Here is a 23,869-nt window from a genome sequence, read left to right as displayed (position 1 = left end):
TGGCAGTTCTAATCCTGATGTTACTGTATCTCCTTTCTTACAGTGGTGGGTCAAAGAGACTGTGGGATGGTGTTGGGGCTCCCCAGCAATGCTCTGGGCCTTCATCTGCAACACTCCTGGCAAATGGGGGCGGGGGAAGAGACCCCAATTATTCTCTTGGCAGTTTTAACTATCCTCTGTTGGGTCTTGCAGTCCAATGCCTTGCAAATTCTGTACCACACAATGATGCAGCAAGACAAGACACTTTCGATAGTGCTCCTATAGAAAATTGTTAGAATGGAGGCAGGAACCTTGCAATCTCCTCAGGAAGTGTAGACGTTGCTGTGCCTTCTTGACTAGCGAGGAAGTGCTGTGGGTGTAGGTTACATCATCCATTGTGTGCACGCTCTCTCCACAACAGAGCCATTGAGGTGCAATGGAGAGTGGTCGATTTGTGTCTTCCTGAAGTCCACTATCATCTCGTCTTGTGCATGTTGAGACGTGTTGCTGTTTTCGCAACATTTAACAAGCCTCTCAACATCCTCCCTGTATGCTGACTTGTCATTGTTGCTGATACTAATAACTGTAGTATCAACGGCAAACTTGACAATCAGAGCTGAATCTGGCAGTGCAGGGAACAGCAGCGGGCTGAGCACACAGTTCTGGGGATCACCAGTGCTCAGCATGATGGAGCTTGAAATGTTGCTGCCAATTTACACTGACTGGTACCTTTTCATTAGGAAATCAAAGATCAGTTACAGAGAAGGCTGTTGAGTCCCAGCGACACCAGTTTACCCACCAGATTCTGAGGGATCATATTAAACACCGAGATGAAGTCAATGAACAGCATCTTGGCATACAAGGCATCGTTTTTTAGGTGGGACAGAATAGAGTTGAGGGCTGAGGCTATGGCATCATCAATGACTGATCTGAGCAGTAGGCAAACTGGAAAGGGTCCAGTATAGCCAGAAGATGCATTTTATCTGCTTTTATACCAGCCACTCAAAGGACTTCATGATTGTTGAAATCAGTGCCATTGGGTAGTTATCATTTAGGCCAGTTACTATTGCTCTCTTGGGCACCAGAATGACGGTGGCTGCCTTCAAGCCTTCAGGACAGTGCACTGTTCTTCTTTCCACTTCCTTTTTAACTTCTCCATCCTCCACTGCCACATTCAAATGTTTCCTAACACTCGTGTGTATTGCTCTTTTGGTTTTAGACACCAATATTCCACCAATATTCCTTTAATCTATTTTTAACCTCTCTTGTAATGGACATCCAGACCATTGGATTGTTGTGCTATGAAGGGGGGGGGGGGTGCCTGTGCATTACATATCTTTATTATACTATTTCTGTAGGTTCTTAATCTGTTACAGCAAGTAACATCACACTTTAGTTTGCTTTGTTTAGACATAAGATCATGGTTTCAGATATCAAATTTTCATACAAATTCCTATTATAAACACTCATGTATTACCAGATTATTTTGTCATGACTTGCTTGTAGATCTAAAACATCTCGTTTCCTTATTGGTTCCTTAAGGACCCACAAGGGAAAAAAATACATTTGAAAAGCCAAGCAAAGCACAGTATTTTGTATTGGAATAAATGGGAGTTTGCATATTAAAATGGCAAGACAATTCCAATCATACATTATTTTCAATACTCACTTTAATTGAGTTATCCCTCAGACCACTGATTATTTTCTCATCATCATACTGAAGACAGTATACACCTTTGCTATTTTCTGACCGACACTGGATTCTCTGAAGATTATGCCGCCCACACCTCCAATTGGATTCTATAGTCTTGAGTAAGAAAGAGAACAGTTTTAAGTGTCATTGAATGCTAATTAATGGATTAGGTAATAATTTAATCTAAGCAGCCTGACAGTTTATCTATCAAAGTGACCTATTAGAAGTTAAAAGGCTGTGCCAAAACGGCTACACAATACCTCACTTGGTCACAAAGTTTCAAAGTCATGGTTATGATGCGAAAGGAATTTCCAAAGCAGTCATAAATCTTATAATTTCATTTTAGCTCTGCCTGGTGATCTGATGCCTAAAGATTACTTCATATCATGAGGTTTTATAACAGACCACATAATGGGGTAAAAATTGCTTCCAAGATGGTATTTTAACATTTTACATGCATCTCCCTTTAAGAAATCTTTAGAGAATTAGATGGACATAGCAGGCAACTCATTTAGCTGTTCACCAGAAAATTTGGCTGGATCTCAGAGAGCACTTAGGTTGCACTCGAAACTGCCAAAGGTGTTCAGTATTCTAGAATCAACCTGCAAAAATAACCTCCGTTTATTTTCTCTACTACAAATCATCTTCTTCCCCTTTCTTTCCCCTCAACTTCAGTTATCAAGCATCTCATGAACTTTGCTCTTCATTCCTGTTCCACTGAGTCAAACTTGTAATATTTGTACTGTCACTGCCCTAAGCTTTCACATTCTTCAGATTTTCCTTCCATCATATCCTATGGAAAGTCATCTTATCTGTGTATCAAACCTACCACTCACAATTTTGTTCCCACAATTCCTCTTCCCACTCAAACTTCCTTACTAGATTGCTAAGCAAGCTAATAATGTTACCGGTTATCCCTCCACAGGGACAGTACACTTCCCCCTCAAATCTGCCATAATTATTGATCACATCTGTAAACAAATTTTATATCATTTTGTCCCAGTAAGCTACCACATCTTTGGCACACATTCTTCTCTAAATTCCTTCAACGTATTATAACCTATCACATAAGCTAGTGTCCTGATCAAAGTCAAAAATAACATAATTGGACAAATGTGGCTTATCGTTCTGTCCTTCTCAACCTGTCTACAGTCTTTGACACTGTATCCATCTGCTTCCATTGCTTCATCATTGTCTAATTGGACATTTGGTTCCAGTCTTTTCCCAAGTTAAAACATTAAAGACTAGCTTTATTTGTCACATGCACAACGAAACCTACAATGAAATGCGTCATATTACATAAATGACTAACAGTCTGAGAATTGTATTGGGAGTAGACCACAAGTGTCGTCACACATTAGGTGCCAACATATCATGCCTACAACTCACTTACCCTAATCGTATGCCTTTGGAATGGAATATGGGAAGAAACCAGAGCACTTGGAGGAAACCCACCACACTAACCCCTCTGCTACCATGCAGGACTGGCTTATTCTCCGATAGCAGTACCTTTGATCTACTAGGCTCAAACCTGGCCACTCATCTGTATGCTGCCATGAAATTGAAAATATGGAGTCAGTTTCCTCATGATCAGAAATTTTATTTAGCTGATTCTTGGGTTAATGAATTAAACAACACCAGCAACAAGCCAGGCAACTGATTGACACTAGGATTAGTTCCATGCTTGATCTAGATTCTGTGTCAGGACACTTCAGATTCCTGTACTTCTGGGAAAGGACATGTATGTCAGACACGTTGCCTCTACAGGTTGGATGATTGGGGGAGGTTGGTGGAGAGGGTAAGCAGAGCACTTTTTTGAACTTCACATTTGGACCAAAGCACTAGGTATCGCTGTGCACCTGAAAGACCCAGGTGGAACCTTTCTATTGTTCATCTGGTTCAATATATTACCAATGCTGATTAAACATACTGGTGTACATGCTGTGCACATGCATCACAACAATATCAGATGTCCCCCATCCATTGCTGGCAGTAAATGCATGCCATATTCTAAAGTGAAGGGGAATTTGTGCCTACTCTGTAGGCAATATGCCACTGTGACTTTACACACTGAAGGGAAGAGTGCATGTTGTGAGTATGGTTGATACCTCACCATTTAATATTGCATTGCACTGTTATTGAACAAGTCATTGAGGCTAATTTTGGACTCCTACAGAAAGCACATTTGTAAATTTGCAGATGTCTGTTTTCCCTGTCCTGCACACTACACAATAAAGATTTCACATGGATTGACAGGAAGAACAGGAGTAATGTGGAGGTCGTGGGGGCTGGGGGGCAGAAATGCGGAAGAGATTGTGGTCCGATGAAGATAAATCTAATGCCCTCAACCTTTCACAAGAATAGTTATCTCTATTTTTGTCACTGACTGTAACACCCTTTCTTTGATTACTTACTTGAGCTAACAAAGGAATTTGGGCTTCTTCTTGTATTACTTGCCAACAATCAATTCTCAGTCACTTATTGCTTGAGACAGGTCTTTGTACTCTACATTTTTAACTGTTCTATTTTGAGTCCTAACATTTTCATCAGATTTTTTCCTGCACCATTTTAAATTTTACATGTTTATCCATCAAGGGAGCATTATATGCCCCTATTTTTATCCTCAAGGTTACAGTGCCGATGATTAATTCATCTCCACATTGTTCAAATTTGGTAGCAGATTTCCCATTAGCTTCCTGAAGATAGCCCTTTTGTAATCAAGTCTTTTCACACTCGATAAGATCTTAGCCTTTTCCATAACTATTCTAAACCTGATCACTGTTCTCCAAATGTTGCCCCATGTGCAGAGTTTGTATGTTCCTGTCAGGATTAAAGGCAAGTGAATAAGAATGAGCCTTGGTTCTCAAGGGATATTGGAACTCTGATAAAGAAGGAGAGAGAGATGTATGACGTGTATAGGAAACGGAGCAAATAAGGTGCTTGAGGAGTATAAAAAGTGCAAAAAAAAACTTAAGGAAGAAATCAGGAGAGCTGAAAGAAGACATGAGGTTGCTTTGGCAGTCAAGGTGAAGGATAATCCAAAGAGCTTCTACAGGTATAAGCAAAAGAGCAAAAGGATAGTAAGGGATAAAATTGGTCCTCTTGAAGATCAGAGTAGTCGGCTATGTATGGAACCAAAAGAAATGGGGGAGATCTTAAACAGTTTTTTTGCGTCTGTATTTACTAAGGAAACTGGCATGGAGTCAATGGAAATAAGGCAAACAAGTACTGAGGTCATGGAACCTATACAGATAGAGGAGGAGGTGGTGTTTGCTATCTTGAGGCAAGTCAGAGTAGATAAATCCCCAGGACCTGACAGGGTATTCCCTTGGACCTTGAAGGAGACTAGTGTTGAAATTGCAGGGGCCCTGGCAGATAAACAAACGTATTTAAAATGTCGGTATCTATGGGTGAGATGCCAGAGGATTGGATAGCTCAGGTTGCTCCGTTATTTAAAAAAGGCTCTAAAAGTAATCCGAGAAATTATAGGCCGGTAAGTTTGACGTCGGTAGTAGGTAAATTATTGGAAGGAGTACTAAGAGATAGGATCTACAAGTATTTGGATAAACAGAGACTTATTAGGGGGAGTCAACATAGCTTTCTGCGTGGTAGGTCATGTTTAACCAATCTATTAGAGTGTTTCGAGAAGGTTACCAGGAAAGTGGATGAAGGGAAGGCAGTGGATGTTATCTACATGGACTTCAGTAAGGTCTTTGACAAGGTCCCGCATGGGAGGTTAGTTAGGAAGATTCAGTCGCTAGGTATACATGGAGAGGTGGTAAATTGGATTAGACATTGGCTCAATGAAAGAAACCAGAGAGTGGTAGTGAAGGATTGCTTCTCTGAGTGGAGGCCTGTGACTAGTGGTGTGCCACAGGGATCAGTGCTGGGTCCATTGATATTTGTCACCTATATCAATGATCTGGATGATAATGTGGTAAATTGGATCAGCAAATTTGCTGATGATACGAAGATTGGAGATGTAGTGGACAGTGAGGAAGGTTTTCAAAGCTTGCAGAGGGATTTGGACCAGCTGGGAATATGGGCTGAAAAATGGCAAATGGAGTTTAATACAGACAAGTGTGAGGTATTCCACTTTGGAAGGACAAACCAAGGTAGAACATATAAGGTAAATGGTAGGGCACTGAGGAGTGCAGTAGAACAGAGGGATCTGGGAATACAGGTACAAAATTCCCTTAATAGTGGCGTCACAGGTAGATAGGGTCGTAAAGAGAGCTTTTGGTACATTGGCCTTTATAAATCAAAGTATTGAGTACAAGAGTTGGAATGTTATGGTGAGGTTGTATAAGGCATTAGCAAGGCCAGATTTGGAGTAATGTGTGCAGTTTTGGTCACCAAATTACAGGAAGGAAATTAATAAGGTTGAAAGACTGCAGAGAAGGTTTACAAAGATGTTGCCGGGACTTGAGAAACAGGGTTACAGAGAAAGGTTGAATAGTTTAGGACTTTATTCCCTGGAGCATAGAAGAATGAGGGGAGATTTGATAGAGGTATATAAAATTATGATGGGCATAGATAGAGTGAATGTAAGCAGGCTTTTTCCACTGAGGCTAGGGGAGAAAAATACCGGAGGACATGGGTTAAGGGGGAAAAGTTTAAAGGGAACATTGGGGGGGCTTCTTCACGCAGAGAGTGGTGGGAGTGTGGAATGAGCTGCCAGATGAAGCGGTAAATGCGGGCTCACTTTTAACATTTAAGAAAAACTTGCACAGGTACATATCCTGCTTTCTCTGGCAGACAGAGTGTAGGTGTTCAGCGAAATGGTCTCCCAGTCTGCGTCGGGTCTCACCAATATATAGAAGGCCACACCGGGAGCACCGGACGCAGTATATCACACCAGCCGACTCACAGGTGAAGTGTCGCCTCACCTGGAAGGACTGTCTGAGGCCCTGAATGGTGGTGAATGGCAGGATCTCCCAGTGGCCACACGTTTTAATTCCACGTCCCATTCCGATTCTGCTATGTCAGACCATGGCCTCCTCTACCGTCAAGATGAAGCCACACTCAGGTTGGAGGAACACCACCTTATATTCCATCTGGGTAGCCTCCAATCTGATGGCATGAACATTGATTTCTCTAACTTCCATTTACGCCCCTCCTCCCCTTCTTACCCCATCCCTTATCTATTTATTATTCCCCCCCCCCTTTTCCCCTCTCACAATCACTCCTTGCCTGCTCTCCATCTTCCTCAGAGCTCCCCTCCCCCTTTCTTTCTCCCTAGGCCTCCCATCCCATGATCCTCCCCCTTCTCCAGTTCTGTATCCCTTTTTCCAAAATACTTTCCAGCTCTTAGCTTCATCCCTCCCCCTGCCAAATCTCTTGCTATCTCTTCTTTCAGTTAGTCCTAACGAAGGATCTCGGCCTGAAACGTCGACTATTCTTCTGCCTATAGATGCTGCCTGGCCTGCTGCGTTCCACCAGCATTTTGTGTGTGTGTTGCTTGAATTTCCAGCATCTGCAGATTTTCTCGTGCTTGCATTTTTAAAGGGAAGTTAAGTACTGCGTAAAAGCCAAGGAAAGAGCATATAATGTAGCAAAAGTGACTGGAAAGTTGGATGATTGGGAAGCTTTTAAAAGCAAACAAAAGGCAACTAAAAAAGCTGCAAGAAGGGAAAAGATTAAGTATGAAAACAGACTAGCCAGTACAATAATAGCAGGATACCAAAAGATTCTTCAGTTATGTGAAGAGTAAACTGTGAGAGCTGATATTGGACCACTGGAAAATGACGCTGGTGAGGTATTAATGAGGAACAAACAAATGGCAGATGAATTTAATGTGTACTTTGCATTTGTTGCCACTGTTGAAGACACTAGCAGTGTGCCAGAGGTCCGAGAGAGTCAGGGAGCAGGGGTGAGTGCCATTGCTATTAGAAAGGAAAAAGTGCTGGGCAAATTCAAAGGTCTTAAGGTGTATAAGCCACCTGGATCAAATGGACTACATTCCAAAATCCTGAGAGAGGTTGCTGAAGAGATAACAGATGCATTGGTCATGAACTTTCAAGAATCAGTTGATTCTAGCTTGATCCTGGAGGACTGGAAGATTGCAAATGTCACTCCACTCTTTAAGGAGGGAGGAAGGCAAAAGAAAGAAAATTATAGGCCTGTTAGCCTAACCTAGTGGTTGGGAAATTGTTGGAGACCAATATTAAGGATGAGGTTTTGAGGTACTTGGAGATTAATTGTAAGTCAAAGTCAGCATAGTTTCTGTGAAAGGAGATCTTACCTGACAAATCTTTTAGAGTTCTTCAAAGAAGTAACAAGCAGGGTGGACGAAGGAGAGGCAGTGGATGTCAGTTAATTGGATTTTCAGAAGACATTTAGTAAGGTGCCACACACGAGGCTGCTTAACAAGATAAAATCCTATGGCGTTACAGGAAAGATACTGGCATGGATAGTGGAATGGCTGACAGGCAGGATACAGCGAGTGGGAATAAAAGGGGCCTTTTCTCGTTGGCTGCCAGTGACTAGAGGTGTTCCTCAGGGGTCAGTATTGGGACCACTACTTTTCACATTGTTTGACAATGATTTGGATAATAGAATTGATGGCTTTGTGTCAAAGTTTATGGATGATATGAAGATAGAAGGTAGGTAGTGCTGATGAAACAATGAAATTGCAGCAAGACTTAGTCAAATTGGCTATGGGTAACCCCAGGTAATTTCAAAAGTAAGTACATGTTCAGCACAGCATTGTGGGCCGAAGAGCCTGTGTTGTGCTGTAGTTTTCTATGTTCTATGTTCCAAATCGGAAGAATGGGCAAAAAAAGTGGCAGATGGAATACAGTGTTGGGAAATGTATGGTAATATATTTTGGTAAAAGGAACAATATTGCGGACTAGTATCTAAATGGAGAGAAGGTTCAAACATCAGGGGTGCAGGGGGAATTAGGAGTCCTCGTTCAAAACACCCAGAAGGTTAATTTACAGGTTGAGTCTGTGGTAAAGAAGTCAAATCCAATGTTGGCATTTATTTCACTGGGAATTGAATATAAAAACAAGGAGATAATGCTAAATCTTCATAAGACAACAGTCAGGCCGCACTTGTAGTACTGTCAACAACAGGAATTCTGCAGATGCTGGAAATTGAAGCAACACACATAAAAGTTGCTGGTGAACGCAGCAGGCCACGCAGCATCTCTAGGAAGAAGTGCAGTCGACGTTTCAGGCCGAGACCCTTCGTCAGGACTAACTGAAGGAAGAGTGAGTAAGGGATTTGAAAGTTGGAGGGGGAGGGGAGATCCAAAATGATAGGAGAAGACAGGAGGGGGAGGGATGGAACCAAGAGCTGGACAGGTGATTGGCAAAAGGGATAAGAGAGGATCATGGGACAGGAGGTCCGGGGAGAAAGACTGGGGGGGGGGGGGGGGGGGGGAGGCGGAGGACCCAGAGGATGGGCAAGGGGTATATTCAGAGGGAGAAAAAGGAGAGTGAGAGAAAGAATGTGTGTATAAAAATAAGTAACAGATGGGGTACGAGGGGGAGGTGGGGCATTAGCGAAAGTTAGAGAAGTCGATGTTCATGCCATTAGGTTGGAGGCTACCCAGACGGAATATAAGGTGTTGTTCCTCCAACCTGAGTGTGGCTTCATCTTTACAGTAGAGGAGGCCGTGGATAGACATGTCAGAATGGGAATGGGATGTGGAATTAAAATGTGTGGCCATTGGGAGATCCTGCTTTCTCTGGCGGACAGAGCGTAGGTATTCAGCAAAGCGATCTCCCAGTCTGCGTCGGGTCTCGCCAATATATAAATGCCCACATCGGGAGCACCGGACACATATGTCAACAGTTTTGGGCCCCTTATCTCAGAAAGGATGTGTTGTCACTGGAGAAAGTCTAGAGGAGGTTCATGAGGATGATTCCAGGAATAAAGGGGTTAACATATGAGGAGCGTTTAGCAGCTTTGGGCCTGTATTCACTGGAGTTTAGAAGAATGCAGGGGTAGTGGGAATCTCATTCAAACCTACTGAATGCTGAAAGGACTAGATAGGGTGGATGTGGAGAGGATGTTTCCTCTGGTGAGATATCCAGAACTAGAAGGTACAGCCTCAAAACTGAGGGGTGACTCTTTAGAACAGAGGTAAGGAGGAATGATTGGGTTATGAAGGGTCTCGACTCAAAATGTCGACTATACCCTTTTCCATAGATGCTGCCTGGACTGCTAAGTTCCTCCAGCATTTTGTGTGGATCGCTGTCCTCTCCAGTTTTCTCCTGCTTTCTAAAGATGTAGAGTTAGTTAGGGTTTATAAGTTGTGGGCATGCTACATTGGCACCAGGAGCATGGCAACATTTGCAGGCTGTCCCCATCACAATCCTTGCTGATTTAATTTGATGCAAACAACTCATTTCATTGCATGTTTCGATTTTTCAGTGTACATATGACAAACAAAGCTAATCTTTTGAATCTTACTTTCAAAGTGTGAAAAAAGAAACTAACATTGTGTTTTATCCATTAAATAGTTCTGGAGTTTAAATACAAATTAACACAATCTGCTTTAAAGCTGCTGATTACATGAGAATCCACGATTCTTGGAAACCTGAAATTAAACAAAACAAGCCCCAATGTCGCTGGCAACAGATAGAAAATCTATATACAGTAATAGAGGTAATGCGTCAATGTTTCAGATGTTGACGTGCTGATGCATGTTTCCTTCCTTTTTGCTGTAAGTAATGTTAGTACCTTAAAACTTTTTATTTTGATTCTATCAGCTAAGAGTGCTCATTTGACATGATTGCAGCAAGGGTAGCTAAGAGTAACCCCACCCCATGGATATAAATAAATTCTGTATTTAAAAAAACATGTTTGAAGTATTGGATTGATATATTATAAGGTAGTGAATATGTACATTCTTCAGCTGATATTCTGACATTCAAGAGGAACAAAATAGGACTAATTCATGAACAACACTGAAAGCTGGGCTGATGATTCAATTTGGTTTTAAGCTATTAAGAATTTATGACTGTAACTCTTTGTCACTCTACTGGCATACTTAATCAACAAGTCCCAAAATAAGTGGAACATCTTGACACATTTCCAAACTGACTCTAGAAATAGTTGAATAAATCTCACTAAAGCAACTCTATTGACGCCTGATTTAACACTGCTATGCCTTCAATTTGCATTATGGGTTTCACTTCTCATGCCACTCACACTATGGAGTGTGCCACAGGATCTTCAAACGTAGGTCAGAATTAAGCAAGTCTTCTGTCATTCAAACCAGGACTGCAGTACCTGAACTGATAAGAAGCCCACTAATCAGGAACAAAGGTGATTGATGTTTTGGATGATAGATGGGGTACAATAACACTGCGTTTAGCATTAATAATCCTAAAACATAAGTTTAAACTCCACCACAGTAGCTGGAGAGTGTAAATTCAAACAAATTATCTGATGATCACTGGACAAATTAATCATTATATAAAAAAATATCAGATTCACTATGTGCTTCAGGAAAGGAAATCTGTCATCATTTACCAATCTAGTGCCACATGCAACTCCGGAGCCATCTTAAAGAGTGCTTAACTGTCTCCTCAGTTTAGCAGCAATTACTAATAGACAAGTACTGCTGGCACTGTCAATGACGTCCAAATCCCAAGAATAATCAAGTAAGAAATTAATTTCAGAAGTACTTGCAGCCAGTGACACAAAACTGACAGTCTCTGACTAGCAATGGTGTCCTTATATGTCTCTGACACTAGCTCATTACACACCTTCTTTCTTTACATATTTTATGTGATTTGTTCAATACTTTCAGTGTTTTCTCACCCCATTCCCCATACTCCGGAAAACTAAGCCGGTGGGTTATCAGTAGGGCCCTAATGCAATTTAAAAATTAACAGCAAAACAATATGAATAGATTTCTTTTTGCTTCACTACAGTTCTTGCATTGTAGCTGAAAAACTGTCTAAATTAGTGACTAGTCTTTGACCCACTCACATACATGTATGTTAAGAGGAGTGAAAGATAATAGATTACAGAATGAATATAATTCTAGAATATAAAAGCAGACTTATCATGAAACAGGGAGGCGCAGGTGCACATTTCAATATAATGACTCGTTGTAATTCTATTTGACCATGATTTGGTTTCAAGCATTATAGGAAATTTCATGCAGTTTTTCGCAACCAAAAAAATCTCACTGCACTGTAAATTAACACAGCAATGGGAAGAGAGCCCACACTTCACAAAGGAGATGATTTTTTTCCTGTCAAGCAGAATTTAACTTGGCAAAGGACAGAAAACAGATGTTAGAACAAAGAAATAACATTAGTTTAGGTTAGGGAAATCAATCCTGGGTGGGCAGGATAGAAAGAAATGGATCCCAAACATTCAAACCTCAGACACCTTTCAGTATTGACTCTGCTGCAATACATTTATAGAATACTCATGGGCTTCAAGATACATTGCAACATTGGACTTGAACTCTTCTATCAAGTCACTATTCACCATGAGGAAACAAGGAGGTGTCATTTATTTAGTGCCCTCTCACCATGAACACCTAAACTATAGCCATCTACTGTCAATCATATATTTTGAATATAAACTTGCTGGCAAGAGAAAAAAAGTCTCACTTTCATGTCTGTTCCAAAACTGCACAACACAGATACTATACAGCCTGGGAAAAAAATGTACCAGACATAGGAAAACTACTACTGCATTAATGTGCAGATTCTGTTGCCAAGATCAAAAGTCTTTGTTCATTATTCATTAGGAAAAGCATGACCATAGATACTAATACAAATTTGCATTAGATCAACCAGTTAAGGAACTATTTGGCTTCAATATTAGTGTATAGGGAGATCACACAATGAAAGGGACATTGCCGCCCATAATGTGCCACGCTATTAAAAGGAGCTATCAACTGTCTCTGATGAACTGATCATAGTACCGGAGGGTTCATGAACTGTATTGGGATCTAAAAAGTTATACGGAACAGCTCATCATCACTCATGCTGGCTGATCAGAGCAGATAAAGTGAGATATTGTAGAATGTAGTCAATGTTATGCATGAAAATAGCAAAATACCACAATCATAAATTTTATTAATCAGATTCAGAACTATAACATTTGAGGGTTTGAAACACTCTTGCACTGAATAGTCTGACTAGATTTTGCACTGGAATGTCAGCCATGGAATTACAGCCAATGTCTTGAATCCTGAGACAAAAGAGCTATGCACCAGCCAGATTAGCAATTACAATTATAACCTGCTATTTAGATCTCAATCAGTGTAACCTATACATCTTTTGTAGAAGTGTATAGTAACTTTGTGCATAAAGAGATGGAAGGAAGGTTTAATCAAAAATGATAAGATTTTGATCCTAGTTAGCCCAATATACACCAAAAACTGAACTTCATGAATACCTAAAGCAGCTGGAAAAATTACACAACTTGTGTTTGAAAAGAAAAGCTTATCACAAGTTTCATTTTTGTTTTGAATCAATGGATTCAATGGGTGAAGTGCCGGAGGATTGGAGAGTGGCTCATGAGTGGCTCATGTTGTTCCGTTGTTTAAAAAAGGATCGAAAGGTAATCCGGGAAATTATAGGCTGGTGAGTTTAACGTCAGTAGTAGGTACGTTATTGGAGGGAGTACTAAGAGACAGAATCTACAAGCATTTGGATAGACAGGGGCTTATTAGGGAGAGTCAACATGGCTTTGTGCGTGGTAGGTCATGTTTGACCAATCTGTTGGAGTTTTTCGAGGAGGTTACCAGGAAAGTGGATGAAGGGAAGGCAGTGGATATTGTCTACACGGACTTCAGTAAGGCCTTTGACAAGGTCCCGCATGGGAGGTTAGTTAGGAAAATTCAGTCGCTAGGTATACATGGAGAGGTGGTAAATTGGATTAGACATTGGCTCGATGGAAGAAGCCAGAGAGTGGTGGTAGAGAATTGCTTCTCTGAGTGGAGGCCTGTGACTAGTGGTGTGCCACAGGGATCAGTGCTGGGTCCATTGTTATTTGTCATCTATATCAATGATCTGGATGAAAATGTGGTAAATTGGATCAACAAGTTTGCTGATGATACAAAGATTGGAGGTGTAGTAGACAGTGAGGAAGGTTTTCAGAGCCTGCAGAGGGACTTGGACCAGCTGGAAAAATGAGCTGAAAAATGGCAGATGGAGTTTAATACTGACAAGTGTGAGGTATTGCACATTGGAAGGACAAACCAACGTAGAACATACAGGGTTAATGGTAAGGCACTGAGGAGTGCAGTGAAACAGAGGGATCTGGGAATACAGATACAAAATTCCCTAAAAGTGTCGTCACAGGTAGATAGGGTCGTAAAGAGAGCTTTTGGTACATTGGCCTTTATTAATCGAAGTATTGAGTATAAGAGCTGGAATGTTATGATGAGGTTGTATAAGGCATTGGTGAGGCCAAATCTGGAGTATTGTGTTCAGTTTTGGTCACCAAATTACAGGAAGAATATAAATAAGGTTGAAAGAGTGCAGAGAAGGTTTACAAGGATGTTGCCGGGACTTGAGAAACTCAGTTACAGAGAAAGGTTGAATAGGTTAGGACTTTATTCCCTGAAGCGTAGAAGAATGAGGGGAGATCTGATAGAGGTATATAAAATTATGATAGGTATAGATAGAGTGAATGCAAGCAGGCTTTTTCCACTGAGGCAAGGGGAGAAAAAAAACCAGAGGACATGGGTTAAGGGTGAGGGGGGAAAGGTTTAAAGGGAACATTAGTGGGGGGCTTCTTCACACAGAGAGTGGTGGGAGTATGGAATGAGCTGCCAGACGAGGTGGTAATGCGGGTTCTTTTGTAACATTTAAGAATAAATTGGACAGATACATGGATGGGAGGTGTATGGAGGGATATGGTCCGTGTGCAGGTCAGTGGGACTAGGCAGAAAATGGTTCGGCACAGCCAAGACGGGCCAAAAGGCCTGTTTCTGTGCTGTAGTTTCTATGGTTTCTATGGAATGTCAGTATAGCAGCAAAAAAGACCTTGGTTAATATCACAAAACCACATCAAGAGTTTGTAAGTTTATCTACATCATAAAAGATGTATGTTTTACAAGGTACCTCCTTATGGATAAGATGCATTCACTTGTATTTACAACACATGCCAAAGCTAATTTGCTTTAACCGAACAATAAATTTCACACAGCATTTCAGACAACAGCTGTGTTTGTAAAATCACACACAAGTTTATTTAAAATTATTTAAGCCAGATTGACCTGACAAATAAATGCAGATGGAGAGTTTCATAGACAGCTGTTATCAGCCTTTTATTGATTGGGACTAACACTTATGCAGTTTGGAACCTCTCCAAGTTTGTTCTGCAAAGACAGGTAGAGCTGAAGGAGGTACCACCCAGCACTCATTAAATAAGTTTCCATTCATGGTGTAAAAAAATATATAATCAGACTTTGAGCTATGAAGTGCTAATCATACCACCAACCCTTTCTTGCTGGCTGGATGTTTAATGACTACACTGTTAAGCATCCAAGCATCAATCCCAGGACATCTAGCACAGAGGAGCGAAGTGTGGAAGGGATAACATGGGACAAGGGTAGGGCTGAGAATGACAACAGCTCAAGGGTGCAGGACACTCCAGTGAATGTTGGGCCGGAAGGGGGCATAATTGTCAAGTCAGAATGAGGAAAGTCAGGATAAACCAGGCCAAAGTGGAAAAAGAGAAAGAGCAAAGCAAGCAAGAGTAGGTAGGTTGGAGAAAACGAGCATGTACTGTGTGGGTACAGTGAGATATGAACCTATGTGCAATGTATACAGCATAGATTCATTTCCCAGATTTCATCTAATGAAGTTTGATGGCTATCCCCAATTGCTGCTCCATATGCGATTTCAAACACCACACGACAGACTTGTGTTAGTGTTTGAAAAGTTAACCATTTATTTCTTTGCTGATTTTGAAATATATGTCATGTGTTTCCATCTTCATTTCAGACAGACCATGTGCTTGAGAAAACATTACAAAATAGTATTTTTCCACTTTAATCACAACAGTATTTCTGTTCCTTTTCATTGGCGCTGGCTATTAGAATAAGCCACTCCCCAACCTGATGCTGAATTATCAGCTAATCTTGCCCTCAAAAGCCCAATTAGAAAATAGAAGACCATGAGATATAGGAGCAGAATTAGGCCATTTGGCCCATAAAGTCTGCTCCACCATTTCAAAATGGCTGACCCAATTTTCCTCTCAGCCCCAGTTTCCTGCCTTCTCCCCATATCCCTTCATGGCCTGCCCAACCAAGAATCTATCAACTTCTGCCTTAAGTATACATAAAGACTTAAATATACATAAATATGTAGAAAACAATGTCCCAGAAATTGTAAGCTTGCTATACCAGCAAACTATACTACTGCATCAACTCTACCATGGGGAAAAACCCAGACAAAAAGGACTAAGTGGCAAGCAACATTGATAGCACAATATAATACATTAGGAATACCAAAACCTGCAGAAGTATTGTACAGCATTCAAAATTCAATATCCCATCACAAATTTAGATCATAAAGAAATTGAGAACATTCCCCATGTTTTCACATACAGTCCTTAATTTGGATAACCATACCTCTATATCCTGGATGATCTTTGGGTATAATCCTCTGTAAAATGAATTTGGTGGACCATCTGCAGGCCTATTTTTGAACAGGTATTGTTCCCTGAAAATGAAAAACACAAACATGTTTATTGCTTGCAAAGTTTGATGTATTGCTGGCATTTGTTTGAGTTCATTTAATAGCAGGAGGAATTTGGAAGTCGGAGTTGTAATGGACCAGTTAATGAGTAGTGACCATACTTTTGGGGTTCTCAATGTTTTTTATCCCATGGACCCCTATAATTAACCAAGGGGTCTGAGGACCCTATATTGGAAACCCCTAGTTGTGTTCTTTTCCCCAAGTTGAAGACAGACAAACTCTACTCAAAGCAATAGCAAATCACCAGTCACTTGCGGACTGAAATTACATGCTGGTGTCACACAAGAGTTCGCAGTACCTTAAGCATTTTTAGCAGTTTAGAAGCACTGATATCGTTCAGTGTTACTTCACAATGATAGTTACAAAATTGGTCTGGATCTATGTTGGTTTATGGACTGAAATTAACAAAAAAAAGGATCCAGGGTTAAATGGATGACTCCCTTATCCTGAAACCATGTCTCCTTGATTTTGATTCTCCCTTCCCCGAACCAAAGGAACCATTTTCTCACCATTTACCCTAGCCAGTCTCCTCACAAAACTTTTGCTTCTGAGACCAAAATCTTTTGCCTTCTAGATTACAACACATCAAATGTTCATCAAGAAAATTATTAAGTACGCTGAGGGTTTCTGCACCTAGCCTTTCAGACTAAGTTCCAGAGCCATTTGTCTTTTTCTGCAATTCTAACGTATTTAAGTTATATCATTCAGTCACTGACATCCAAGGGAAATACATCTTTTCCAATCACTGCACATGCTCCTCAATTTCATAAATCTTCATTAAATCTCTGCTTGGCTTTCTCTGCCCCTTAGGCTTTCAATCTATCCTCAAGTAACCTGTCCATCTCTGCTAAACTCCCTTTCATGCCATCACATTTTTTTGTAGAATGTGGGAGCCAGAACTGCATGCAGTATTCAAAGTGTGCCCAAATTCATGATGAATGTGGCTTTAGCAGGATTTTTCTGGTCATATACTCCTTGCCTCAGCAGGTAAACAGTACCTACAGCAATTCAAACAAAATATTTTGACATTAGCAGAGATGTCACTTTCTAATTTTATTAACCAAAAAACAGAATGGTATGGAAGGTGGGGGTTGGGAGGGGGGTGGTACTAATAATAGAATAATACGGGGGACACTAATAAAATGAACCAAAGCCAAGTTTAAATCTCACCATAACAGCCAGTGATTTTAAATTCAGTTAATAAAATGAAATCTGGAGGAAAAGGTTAGTAATCTAGACCATTAAAACCCATCCCATTAACTATATTTTTTTCACAGCAAAGACCCTTATTTGGGTATGTCCTTATAATCTGATCTACTTGTGTTCAACCCACAAACCATGTGCTTGACACCAAGCCACCCTCTGACGACCAAACAAACTTCTCATTTCAAGGAAAGTGTTAGAAGGGAGATAGAGGTCGGGGAAGGAAATTCCAATGTATAGCCATAATTACCAGTCATAAGTATTTCATGACCAGCCACTTTGAACAATGCGCTACAAAATGTTTACTGCATGCTGTCTGAACTCACCATCCCCTCCTCTCTGCAAGTCCCCTCCACAGTGGGTCCGTGCGTACCATTCTTTCAATGAGCTTCTTCCACAGCATTCCCTCACCAATTACCCGCTGCCATTCTTTGCACACCACCTCAGCAGCACACAGTGACTTGGCATCCAGGTATGATAGAATGTTTTCTGCTATGTGGTCCAATCCTTGGGCTGCAAACACATTTGAGAAAAGCACATCAATTAAGGAGCAGTCCAGTAATTAACATCTTTAATTAAGACATTTTAATGCGAATAAAAATTTATATCATGAATTCTTTTCTTCATCATTGCTCTCGACTGCTACCCACTAGTCACAACTTCATGGTATAGTGGCTACATTTGAAATGTGCTGTATATTCAGTCACAATGACAATTTCAATAACTGACAGTTTCACATTTGTTAATCTACATTGGAACACAAAATTAACTTCATCATCCCAGGGCTCAACTCATGGAACAGAAAATGTCAAACAGAAAACCTGCAAAAAAAAGTGATGACAGCTATAGAACAGAGAAGCTGGCCCTCCAATCCATCTGGTCTTTGCTGAAACATTAATGTGCCTAGTCCCATTGACCTGCACCTGGGCCATACCCCTCTAATCCATGTATCTTAGTAAATTTATCTAAAATGTTTAAATTGACCCGACATCCACCACTTGTAATGGCAGCTCATTTCACTTTCACCACCCTGAGTGACAATGCTTCTTATGTTCCCCTTAAACATTTCATCTTTCACCCTTAACCCATGACCTCCAGTTGCAGTCTCATTCAAAAATACCCTAAATACCCTTCATACAGTGGCACACAAAAGTTTGGGCACCCCTGGTCAAAATTTCTGTTACTGTGAATAGTTAAGTGAGTAGAAGATGAACTGATCTCTGAAAGTCATAAAGTTAATGATGAAACATTCTTTTCAACATTTTAAGCAAGATTAGTGTATTATTTTTGTTTTGTACAATGTAAAAGAAGGAAAGGAGCACCATGCAAAAGTTTGGGCACCCCAAGGGATTTGAGCTCTCAGATAACTTTTACCACAGTCTCAAACCTTAATTAGCTTGTTAGGGCTATGGCTTGTTCACAGTCATCGTTAGGAAAGGCCAGGTGATGCAAATTTCAAAGCTTTATAAATACCCTGACTCCTCAAACCTTGTCCCAACAATCAGCAGCCATGGGCTCCTCTAAGCAGCTGCCTAGCACTCTAAAAATTAAAATAAATGATGCCCACAAAGCAGGAGAAGGCTATAAGAAGATAGCAAAGCATTTTCAGGTGGCTGTGTCCTCAATTCATAATGTAATTAAGAAATGGCAGTTAACAGGAATGGTGGAGGTCAAGTTGAGGTCTGGAAGAGCAAGAAAACTTTCTGAAAGAACTGCTCGCGGGATTGCTAGAAAGGCAAATCAAAACCCCTGTTTTGACTGCAAAAGACCTTCAGGAAGATTTAGCAGACTCTGGAATGGTAGTGCACTGTTCTACTGTGCAGCAACACCCACACAAATATGACCTTCATGGAACAGTCATCAGAAGAAAACCTTTCACGCTGGAGGAACTCAGCAGGTCAGGCAGCATCCGTGGAAAAGATCAGTCAACATTTTGGGCCCAAACCCTTCATCGGGACAGAAGAGGGAAGGGGCAGAGGCCCTATAAAGAAGGTGGGGGGGAGAGTGGGAAGGAGAAGGCTGGTAGGTTCCAGGTGAAAAACCAGTAAGGGGCTGGAGACTACCTAGATGGTATATGAAGTGTTGCTCCTCCAACCTGAGTTTAGCCTCATCATGGCAGTACAGGAGGCCATGTATGGCCGTCTAGGCAGTCTCCAGCTCCTTGGTATGAACACAGAATTCTCCAACTTCTGGTAATTCCCTCCCCCTCCCTTCCCTATCTCTATTCCACTCTGCCCCCTCCCCCAGCTGCCTATCACCTCCATCATGGTTCCACCTCCTTCTACTATCCATTGTGTTTTCCCCTATTCCTCCTTCACTTTTCCTGCCTATCACCTCCCTGCTTCCCCTCTCCTACCCCTTTTTCTTTCCCCTTACTGGTTTTTCACCTGGAACCTACCAGCCTTCTCCTTCCCACCCTCCCCCACCTTCTTTATAGGGCCTCTGCCCCTTCCCTCTTCAGTCCTGACGAAGGGTTCCGGCCCAAAACGTTGACTGATCTTTTCCACGGATGCTGCCCGACCTGCTGAGTTCCTCCAGCGTGTTGTGAGTGTTGCTTTGACCCCAGCATCTGCAGATTATTTTGTGTAGAAGAACACCTTTCCTGCGTCCTCACCACAAAATTCAGTGTCAGAAGTTTGAAAAGGACCATCTAAACAAGCCTGATGCATTTTGGAAACAAGTCCTGTAGGCTGATGAAGTGAAAATAGAACTTTTTGGCCGCAATGAGAAAAGGTATGTTTGGAGGAAAAAATGTGCAGAATTTCATGAAAAGAACATCTCTCCAACTGTTAAGCACGGGGGTGGATCGATCATGTTTTGGGCTTGTGCTGCAGCCAGTGGCACAGGGAACATTTCATCGGTAGAGGGAAGAATGAATTCAATTAAATACCAGCAAATTCTGAAAGCAAACATCACACCGTCTGTAAAAAAGCTGAAGATGAAAAGATGATGGCTTCTACAACGGGATAATGATCTTAAACACACCTCAAAATCCACAATGGACTACCTCAAGAGGCGCAAGCTGAAGATTTTGCCATGGCCCTCACAGTCCCCTGACCTAAACATCATCGATAATCTGTGGATAGACCTCAAAAGAGCAGTGCATGCAAGACGGCCCAAGAATCTCACAGAACTAGAAGCCTTTTGCAAGGAAGAATGGGCAAAAATCCCCCAAACAAGAATTGAAAGACTCTTAGCTGGCTACAGAAAGCGTTTACAAGCTGTGATACTTGCCAAAGGGGGTGTTACTAAGTACTGACCATGCAGGGTGCCCAAACTTTTGCTTCGGGCCCTTTTCTTTTTTTGTTATTTTGAAACTGTAAAAGATGGAAATAAAAAAAGTAATCTTGCTTAAAATATTAAGGAAATGTGTCATCTTTAACTTTATGCCTTTTACTCGCTTAGCTATTCACAGTAACAGAGATTTTGACCGGGGATGCCCGAACATTTTGCATGCCACTGTAATTTGTACACCTTGCCTTCCTTGCCAACTGCTTCTCATTCTGGCAAGATGGTGGCGCGACTAGTCACAGCAGCTTCTACAGGGTCGACAAAAGATGCTTCTGTTTTTACATAAACGTACGTCTAATGATCACAAGATTCTGCTACATGTTAAGAACTCAAAGGGCTGCAGGTCTACACCATCAGCGAGTTGCTCGCTGCAGAGATAATAAAGTAGCTGTGCAATGTGCTCCTACCTGAGTCGATGGAGGCTCTCTTGCATTTCTTATACTCAAGTACCTCATTTGTTCCTACCTGCCTCTGTCTGCTATGCACCACCTCCTTTTTCTTAACCAGGGCCTCAATATCTCTCGAAAACTACAGTTCCATAAGTCTGTTATCCTTGCCTTTTATTCTGACAGGAATATACAAACTCTGAACTCTCAAAATTTCGCTTGAAGCCTCCCACTTGCCAGCTACACCTTTCCCAATTTATGCTTGCTACATCCTTTCTAATACTATCTAAATTGGCATTTCTCCAATTTAGAATCTCAACCTGTGGACCAGACCTATCTTTTTCCATAACTACCTTGATCACTAGATGGCATTATGATCACTTGATACAAAGTGTTGACCTATACGAACTTCTGTCTCCTGCTGTCTCATTCCCTCACAAGAGTTCTAGTCTACATTCTCTCTAGTTGGGCTTCTATGTACTACAATAAAGGAAACTCTACTGAACACCTTTGACAAACTCTTTCCTATCCAGCCTTTTACAGTATGGGAGACCCAGTCAATACATGCAAAGTTAAAATTACCTACTATCACCACCTTGTTCCTTGCAAAAGTCTGCATTCTCAACAAATTTGGTCCTCTAAATCCCACGGACTGTTGGGTGGTCTACAATATAATCCCATTAATGTACTCATACCTTTCTTCTTCCTCTGTTCTACCCATAAAGCCTCATTAGATGAGCTCCCCAGTCTGTCCTGACTGAGCACTGCCAAAACATTTTCCTTGACTCGAAATGCCGTCCCTCCCCCTTTAATCCCTCCCGCTCTATCACGTCAAAAACAACGGAATGCAGGAACATTAAGCTGCCAGTTCTGCCCTTCTTGCAACCAAGTCTAACTAATGGCTACAATGCCATAATTCCACCAGCTGATCCATGCCCTAAGCTCATCTGCCTTTCCTATGATACTCCTTGCTTTGAAATATATGCAGCTCAGAACATTAGTCCCATCATGCTTGTCCTTTTGATTCCTTACTTTGTATGTAAGCTTAACAATATTTTTCCTCCACAACTACTCCCCAGGTCTGCTCTGGTGCTCCAGTTCCCAACACCAACCCCACCCCAACCCTGCCCCAGTGCAGCACTAGCAAACATATCCCATAGGATATTCATCCCCCTGCAGTTCAGGCGCGAACTGTCCAATGTGAATGTCCCTCCTTTCTGGAAGAGAGCCCAATGATAGAAAAATCTGAAGCCCTCCGCACCCCCCGCACCAACTCCTTAGCCACGTGCTAAACTATATGATCTTCCTATCTGTGGCTTATCACATGGCATAGGTAGCAGTTCTGAGATCAGAATTGGAGGCCCTTGTCCTTTAACTTAGCTCCTAACTCCCTGAATTCACTTTGCAAGACCTCGTAATTCATACTACCCATTGGTACTGACGTGGACCACAACCTCTGGTTGTTCGCCCTCCCACTTAAGGATCCTGTGGACTCAATCTGAGATGTCCCTGGCCCAGGAGGCAACAACTATCTGGGAATCTCACAAAGTGCTGGAGGAACTCAACAGGCCAGGCAGCATCAATGGAAAAGAGTACCGTCGATATTTTGGGCCAAGCCCCTTCGGCAGGACTGGAGAAAAAATGCTGAGGAGTAGATTTAAAAGGTGGGGGGAGGGAAGAGAGAAACACAAGGTGATGGGTGAAACCTGAAGGGGGAGGAATGAAGAAGAGTTGGGAAGTTGATTGGTGAAAGAGATACAGGGCTGGACATGGGGGAGTCTGATAGAAGAGAGGACAGAAGGCTATGGAAGAAAGAAATTGGGGGAGGAACACCAGAGGGAGGTGATGGACAGGCAAGGAGAAAAGGTGAGAGGGGAAAAGAGGATGGGGGGGGGGGGTGATTACCAAAAGTTCGAGAAATATCCAGATGGAATGTAAGGTGTTGGTCCTCCAACCTAATTGTGGCCTCATTACAACTGTGGAAGAGGCCATGGATAGACATATTGGAATGGGAAGTGGAATTAAAATGGGTGGCCACTGGGAGATCCCGCTTTTTCCAGTGGGCAGAGCATAGGTGCTCGGTCGAAGTGGTCTCCCAATCTCCGTCGGGTCTCACCGATATACAGGAGGCCCCATCAGGAGCACTGGACACAGTACATGACCCCAACAGATTTCTAGGTGAAGTATTGCCTCACCATGAAGGACAGTTTGGGGCCCTGAATGGTAGTGAGGGAGGAAGTGTAGGGGCAGGTGCAACAAGGATAAGTGCCAGGAAAGAAATCAGTGGGGAGGGACAAATAGACAAGGGAATTGCGTAGGAAGAAATCCCTGTGGAAAGCACAAAGTGGGGGGAGAGAAAGATGTGCTAGGTGATGGGATCCTGTTGGAGATGGCGGTAGCTGCAGAGAATTATATATTGGATGCAGATGATGGTGCAGTGGTAGGTGAGGACAAGAGGTAGGGTGGCGCGAGAGTGGAATGAAGGCAGACATGCGTGAAATGGAGGGAATGCAGTTGAGGGCAGCGTTCATCCCCCTCGCTCACATTATATTCTTGACCGCCCATCACCCTCCCCCATTTTCTTTCATCCATGGCTTCTGCACTCTTCTCTCAGACTCCCCCTT

At 41.9% G+C, this 23,869-nt stretch overlaps 1 protein-coding gene across 6 annotated transcripts in view; it reads right to left on the bottom strand.

Moving 5' to 3' along the window:
• The window catches only part of LOC140200336 (F-box/WD repeat-containing protein 11), a 279,942-nt gene that overhangs the window by 115,267 nt on the left and 140,806 nt on the right, over positions 1–23,869 (bottom strand). For all 6 annotated transcript variants that reach the window (XM_072263523.1, XM_072263522.1, XM_072263527.1 and 3 more), the window contains 3 exons: positions 17,895–18,081; positions 16,239–16,329; positions 1,649–1,786 (listed from right to left, as the gene is read on the bottom strand). In XM_072263523.1, coding sequence (XP_072119624.1) covers positions 1,649–1,786; positions 16,239–16,329; positions 17,895–18,081 — 416 coding nt within the window. The remainder of the gene's footprint in view (positions 1–1,648; positions 1,787–16,238; positions 16,330–17,894; positions 18,082–23,869) is intronic.

The sequence above is a fragment of the Mobula birostris genome, chromosome 7 (genome assembly GCF_030028105.1).
Source record: "Mobula birostris isolate sMobBir1 chromosome 7, sMobBir1.hap1, whole genome shotgun sequence".
Lineage (NCBI taxonomy): Eukaryota > Metazoa > Chordata > Chondrichthyes > Myliobatiformes > Myliobatidae > Mobula > Mobula birostris.
The sequence above is the reverse complement of the archived record's forward strand: the minus strand, read 5'-3'. Positions and strand labels throughout refer to the sequence as shown.